Here is a 7,544-nt window from a genome sequence, read left to right as displayed (position 1 = left end):
ACTAAATGAGAGCAGCGTAAATCGTAAAAGTAAACTTTCAACTTGAGAGAGAGAGTAGAGAGAGACGAGTGGACTGGATTAGATGAGATCAGTTGTGCGCATTCTAAAATTTTTAAATTGGTGACGTGTCGTCCTGTCATTGGTGGGTGTAAATCCTCACCTAACCCTACTTCCTGTTTGAAGTTAAACTATAAATTATATGGAGGGTTACAAGGAATCCCCCACAGCGGGGCGACATCCATATCAATCGCCACTATAAGCATTTAAATGAGAGTATTGCATAAAAAAATGAGAGCCTAATAATAACAAATACTTACTAATACTATAATAGCTAATAAACCTCATTTCATTCATAATAATTGTTCGTTAAAAGCTGTTCTTACAATATATATATATATATATATATATGAAAATGACTAGATGCTACTAAGCATGTTATAAACTCTATATAGCTGCCGGGTTTGGCAAAGCAAAGTATATTAATTCTCACCCCACTTGAAGTAGTTGGGTGTTTGCTAAGCGTACCGTCCCGCATAGCCTAAAGGTTTACATTTGCATTATCTCATTTTTAATGAAAGCTCAATAGATCTTCTCATAATGACATTTTCACTTCAACACATGAATGTGAAAGATTTTAACATATCTATGAAAATCAAAGAGCTATTATTAACATATGAAAGCATGCATGCTTCTATATCATGTGAAGAAAAATAATCGAAGAAGTTGATCATAAGTCTCTGTAAGTTATTTTCTCTTCAAAACATAGTTTTGGCTCCTTTTGGGCTAATTAATTTGTATGATTTTTCACTGTGTATGTTCCGGATGGCCATGATGGGTGTCCGGATAGTACAATGTTGCAACACTTTTAGGCTTTCTTTGGATCCTTGAATAAGTTCAACTCATCTTAATTAGATTTTATTTTAGACCTATCTCAGCATTTAAACACACAACTCTCAAATTATTAAACATCACTCAGCTTAAAATCTTTTTACATGTAGACCTTACAAAACTCCCTCCACCATTTTAACTTGCTGCTATTCATAAAAGAACTCACTACTATTCATAAAGAGCTCAATTCATCACAACTCGAGTTTAACTCATATTAACTCAGCTGAAAATCCAAACGGGTCTTGGTTTTGACAAATTTTGAGTCTCAAACTAAGAAAATAAAGCACTTCTAATTAATATAAAATGACAAATAAAATTGAGTGGTAGGGCTGCATCCTTGATACCAAAGAGTTTTGATTCACAAAGAGATATGATAGAATTGTTAATTGAAATTTTGAATAAAAACAAGAAGGGAAAAAGAGATACTATTTTCAATTGATGTGTTCGCTCCTCTAGGTAAAAAGAAATAAAGAAAGATGGAATGACTGGAAATTGCCCACCCAACTTGCAACCTACAAACTAGGGAGATTATGTGCTATCCCACCAGCCGTGGAGGAAGTTAAATTGTGTTTTTTTATACTTTCATCACTGAATAACTCCAAAATCCTAAGATGCTTTAACAATATTATTTTTTATAATACATCGTATTATCTATTATTTTTTTAAAATCATTTAAATATTTTTTTGTTCATTTTAAATATATTTTTTGAACTAAAGTTAAATTTTTAATATTCTCATATATTTCTATATCTTTTATATATTAGTGCAATTGCACAATCTCTCCCTTGCCAAAATGTTTATATTGCGAGTTCTCTTACCAAATGGATAATTTTTAGGTATTTTTTGCCTCTCGGAAAACGTTAAATTATGAGGGCCATAACATAAACCAAAATCTGAAAATCCAGTTTTTGAGAGCACAACCCTAACATTTATATATATATATATATATAAAATAATACTACTCATTATCTCAATTCTCATCATTTTATAATATAATATTAAATAATAAATTCACAAGTAAATTATAATATAATATAATATAATAAATAGTCTTCAATTATCTAATACCATATCGTACAATAGATGATGATAAAAAAATAAATAATGAATAGATTTTTTTATATATAAAAAGGATATATCTCAATAAAAACTGGCTGAAAGTAGTCAAAAAGTGTGCAAATGTAAAACCCCAATCACTGTTGGGTTAAGAGCATCAAATCCAATGTACGATAACCAGACATAGCCGAAAACATAACAAAAAGCCGATCAAACTCCAATGGGATTCACCTAAAAATGTCGAAAGAAAAAACCTCACAGGAATATATAAATGCTGACAAGGGCAACAGGTAACTCTACTTTGATCGACGATCACATAACGTACTTATAGCTTGTCTTCGAACTCGGAAAGTGGGGTCATCTGCTCCTTCAATCCCTTCCTCTTGCGAATGTCTGTTACAAGCTGCGCTGCCTGTGATCCAGATTCCAAGGGATCAGATGACATCATATCCCAGTGATCGAAGACACACTGGGGGAAAGCCTGCCCTGAGGTTGCAGCCCTCAATGTACTTGAGAATCCGAAAGATTCAACGACAGGCAGGTATGCCTTGATGTTGTAAAGAGGGGTACCAGGCCTCTGGATTTCTTCAAACACATGCCCACGTTTCTGGTTAAGAACACTGTATATACCACCAAGTGCCTGTTCGGGAGCTTGTATCTCCACCAAGTACACGGGTTCAAGCAGCCTGGGTTTAGCAGTCAGCTGGGAAGCATATATAACCCTCCTAGCAGTTGGAATGACCTGACCACCACCTCTGTGGATGGCATCGGCGTGAAGAACCACATCACAGACTTCAAAGCAGATGCCTCTCATGTTTTCTTCAGCCAATGCACCTTCCTTAGAAGCCCACTGAAACCCGGCCACAACAGAATCCTTAATTTCATTAAGGTACTGAACTCCCTTACACATATCCACTACCATATTCGGGCCGGTAGTCTCTGGGCCAAAACACCAAATTTTCTTCGCAAGATCCTTATCCCAACCAAACTCCTCAGACAAGATTTTGGAACGAAGTTTAGGATCATCCCTTGGACCGATACGGCCATCATCAATGGCCTCCGCAAGCCCCTCTTCCAAGGGACGTGCTTCCATGTACAAACGGTTGTGCTTGTTGGGTGACTTGCTCATCACAGTACGGGAAGACTTCTCAAGGACTGTCTCACGGAAGGATACAACAGGATCAGACTTGATAATCTCTGCACCACCCATGAAATCATCCTGCAAATCCTTCAAACAGATCTCAAGGTGGAGTTCTCCAGCACCAGCTATGATGTGCTCTCCGGACTCTTCAATAGAACAGACAACCATAGGATCCGACTTTGCCAAGCGTTTCAGTCCTTCAACAAGCTTGGGAAGGTCAGATGCAACCTTGCATTGAACAGCCACACGCACGACAGGAGATACAGAGAACTTCATGGCACGGATTGGGTGCGCATCAACTTCCTTCTCATTTGTCAAAGTAGCATTCTTGGTGATATACTGATCCAACCCAACCAAGGCGACCGTGTTACCGCAAGGCACGTCCTCTACAGTTTCCTGCTTCTTCCCCATCCAGATAACAGTTCTCTGCACACTCTTAACATACAAGTCCTTCTTTTCCCCGGGCACAAAGTTGGGACCCATGATTCTAACTTTCAGCCCAGTCGAGACCTTACCAGAAAACACCCGACCAAAGGCAAAGAACCTACCCTTATCAGATGCAGGAATCATTTTTGATACATAGAGCATTAGAGGGCCCTCAGGATCACAGTTTCTGATAGCATTAGCATAAATATCATCGAGGGGACCCTCATACAAGTTCTCAACACGATACTTTTGGGCTGTGCTAGGAGATGGAAGGTGAAATATCATCATTTCCAACAGGGCACTACTAGCTGGCAGCCAGGTCTGCATGACACGTTTCATCAATGGCTTTCCCATTAAATCCTTCTCGTCTGACTTCATGGTGACACCAAGCTTCTGCAACATTGGCCACAGCTTGTCCTTCTGATCATTCATGCAAATGTTGATTATCTGCTTGATAGGTTCATAGCAGAACTGAACAAAACCACGCTTGCAGGTAGGAGACCCAGTGTTCTTGCTAGTCCATTTCCTTGTAGCAGGATCAAAGAAGTTTTCACCCCAGAGTCGTTCCATCATCTTGGCCTCATCCACTCCAAATTTGGAGGCATACATCTTGGCAAAATTGGTCAGAGTAAAAGCCCAACCATGCAAACCAGCGGAGAAGGCAACCGTCCCCTTCTCAGGATAAACCTGAACATCACCGAGGAGGGGATCTTCATACGTGGCCATGATGACATTTGCATTCTCAATAACCCTCTGGAATGTTTGGTAAGCCTCCTCTCCATCAACCTGGAGCTCAAGGAAACACCTGTCCATTTTGTTAACAGTCAAGACAGGCCTAATCCTTTCACCCAAGGCCTGTCTGAGCACGGTTTCTGTCTGGACACAGACACCTTCAACACAATCAACAACCACAAGTGCACCATCAGTAATGCGAAGAGCAGCTGTGACCTCAGATGAGAAGTCAACGTGCCCAGGAGAGTCAATGAGATTGATGAGGTATTCATTCCCGTTCCGTTCCCCCTTGTAGCTCTTCAGAGCCTCATCAGTCATCTCATAATAGAGAGAAATGCCAGTAGATTTAATTGTGATGCCGCGTTCTGCCTCATCAGCACGGGTATCTGTCATCCGGACATCACCCGCAACTTCTTGTGCAATGATGCCAGCAGCAGCCACGAGAGAATCAGTAAGTGTAGACTTCCCTGAAATTTTATTTTATTAAATAAATCATTAGACCTTTAACCAACAAAATGTTAGACATAACATTATTTCAATTACATTTGAAACAAGAAAAAAGTCATAAAACAAAAGCTTTATTTCCCTTTTTTGTGGGATGTGCTAGGCCTGTGCAGTAAAGCAATGCATAGGCGGTGCCCAAGGGCCATAGCAACAAGCTACCATGGCGGGCCTTCCACTTTTTAATTTAGTGCCATGTGGCAGAATGGACCATGTATCAGATATTAAACTGATAAGAACAAGAGCTAGAAGCAACATTACCAGGATAACAAAGCAATAATATTGCATAATAAGTGTTCAAGTCAAACCATATATTCCAAGAATAAGCAGTTAGGTAACAAAAACATGTATCACCACCAAACACAGTTTAACATCACAATTTTTATATATACACCTAAGACTTAAAGCAAACAGCAAAAGGTAAAAAATGAAAAAAAAGAAAAAGGAAAGAAGGCAAAACCAACATCTCCATTGACTCTAATGGAGGTAAAAACCTCCCACCTATGCATGCTGCAATCAACAATTATGATGCATACTACCAAAAATGACACATGTTTATTCCTAGACCAGTCCTCTATAGGAGTATAGTCATATACACAGAATATAAACTTGCATGGACAACCCATTTAAAAACTGAAGTAATTCATTGAAAAGAATTATATGTAGTTAGCCAAAGTTCCATAAAAAATCATACCATGATCAACATGTGCAATAACGGACATATTACGGATGTTGTGTTTGTAGTCCATAATCCTGCGGAGCTCATCTGCGGTGAACTTCACCTGCAAATATCAAAATGGTTTCTGATTAACCATCAACAGGAAACAAGAGAAAAATCAGCAAATAAGGAAGCCATATAAAATATAAATCACGTACCATCTTGGCTAGCTTTAAATGGCACGAGAATGAAAGAAGGTATTTGCACAGAGGACTTCCTCCAAGAATTAAATTAACACCTGCCCAAAAAACCAATAATATATTCACACTTATCAATGAAAACAGAAGAAAGAATCGATGGTCAACCCATGTTCCATTCTATTTCAAAATCTATAGTCACAATTTATAGCACGAGAAACACATTGCTGAGAATAAGGAGCACAGCAGGCTTAAAAATCATAGATTCATCACTGATATTAGTTCAAATCAGACATGACTGTCATCACTCGCCGATCAAACAGCAATACCGAAACCTCTCACAACAGTTATATTTGTTTAAAAAAAAATATCACCCACCCACCTACCTATGCACTCTTAGTGAGGCACCCCAAAATATGAGAACAAAAAGTTCAATGGTATAATAATTCTAAAGCAACCCGTAATAAAGATATAATCCCTTTATAGCCATATATCTAATAAAACATGCATATTTCCATGTATGTTTATAGATTTTTCAAGCACAACTAGCCATCATGTGAAACAGAAGATATATATATATATATACACACCCAACACGTATGAAGATTATACAAACCTCGCTATAATTCATCCACTTTATTAATCAGAGGCTTGAAATCATGACTAAAAATCTAGAATTACAAACCCAGATTTCGAAATGAACAATACATAGAAAAAGCGAAAAGATACAAAAGAGGCTCCGTCAGGGAAAACGGCGTTAAAAATCTGATCTGCATGTAAGGACCGAGGAGGAGATTGACGAACCTGAGCTGTGGGTGCAGACTCCTCAGATGCAAGTGGGGCGTGACACAGAGGGATAGATATACCATACCGTGTGGTCGACAACACTCGCTCGAAACTAGGGTTTTGTCATTCCTGGGCTGGGCCGAATTAGGCTCGCTTTCTCCGACTTTATGTGATCCAGGCCCATTATCTCAAATCTACCCAACATTTGATTACCTATCATTATCCTGCATAGAGGAATGGGAAAAAGATTCCTAAACATATTTTAGTTTCAAACGCTACCGTTTAATCCCAAAAGCAAAAATATAAAAATAAAATGATAATTTAGAATGAGAGAGGAAAATGGTAAGCCATAAATTCGTTTGTTGTTGTGGGGGGGGGGGGGGGGGGGGGGGGGGGGGGAACTATCAATTTCCAGAGTTTAGAACAACCAAAGAAAAAAAGTTAGAGAGTAATATGAGAGATGGTCAGCCATTAACCCCCTGGGTGTGATGAAGAATAAAAGGAAAAAGAAAAAAAAAAAAAAAAGAGAGAGGAGTAATGCATTTTGCTTGTGTGTTTTTTAGAGATCCAAGGAAAGAAAGAGTTACTGATTATAGCCAAGTTTGTTGTAAGAACGAGTCAACTTAGGATTAAGAATAATGTTATTTTTAGGAGATCTGGAATGCTATTAACCTTCAAAAAACTTTACTTAGAAGCCTAGTATAAAATATTCTATGAAATAAATAAAATCCTCATTTATCAAAAGTATTTGTATTTATGATCAAAGAGGCTGGTTAACCTAGAATTTGAAAAACTCTATTTGAACACGGGGTTGGGGAACCCTTGCGTACACGTCCATCTACGTTATTGGGCATTTCATTAAGGGCTTTGCTACATACAGTCGTCAAATGTAGTTGGCGTGCAGTCGGCTGTACGGAATGAATAAAAAAAATTATAAAATTTTTTTTTTTATATTCAGGGGGACCTACATGAATAAAAAAAGTTATAAAAATAATTTTTTTTTTCATATAGGTCCCGTATTAATTCACTTTTTTACAGCCGACTGCATGCCAACTGCATCTGCCGACTGCAAAAAGTATTTCTCTTTCATTAAACAGAAGACGAAAGGCAGATGAGATTCAGCTGCTCCCTAGGTGCAGGCTTCCCACAGAGAAGAGAA

At 38.2% G+C, this 7,544-nt stretch overlaps 1 protein-coding gene across 2 annotated transcripts; it reads right to left on the bottom strand.

Moving 5' to 3' along the window:
* Positions 1-2,060: 2,060 nt before the first annotated feature.
* On the bottom strand, positions 2,061-6,482 carry LOC122281041 (elongation factor 2). Of its 2 annotated transcripts, none has more exons than XM_043092245.1 (4): positions 6,404-6,482; positions 5,621-5,700; positions 5,439-5,526; positions 2,061-4,710 (listed from the first exon to the last, which is right to left on the bottom strand). In XM_043092245.1, the coding sequence occupies exons 2-4, from the start codon at positions 5,621-5,623 to the stop codon at positions 2,270-2,272; spliced, it is 2,532 nt and encodes an 843-aa protein (XP_042948179.1). In that variant the 5' UTR covers positions 5,624-5,700; positions 6,404-6,482; the 3' UTR covers positions 2,061-2,269. The 2 variants fall into 2 exon arrangements, with proteins under 2 accessions (XP_042948179.1, XP_042948180.1); XM_043092246.1 differs by lacking the exon at positions 6,404-6,482 and adding an exon at positions 6,216-6,271.
* Positions 6,483-7,544: the final 1,062 nt, after the last annotated feature.

This window comes from Carya illinoinensis, chromosome 11 (genome assembly GCF_018687715.1).
Source record: "Carya illinoinensis cultivar Pawnee chromosome 11, C.illinoinensisPawnee_v1, whole genome shotgun sequence".
In the NCBI taxonomy this organism is placed as follows: Eukaryota; Viridiplantae; Streptophyta; class Magnoliopsida; order Fagales; family Juglandaceae; genus Carya; species Carya illinoinensis.
Note: the sequence above shows the minus strand (reverse complement) of the source record. Positions and strands in the feature narration are given on the sequence as shown.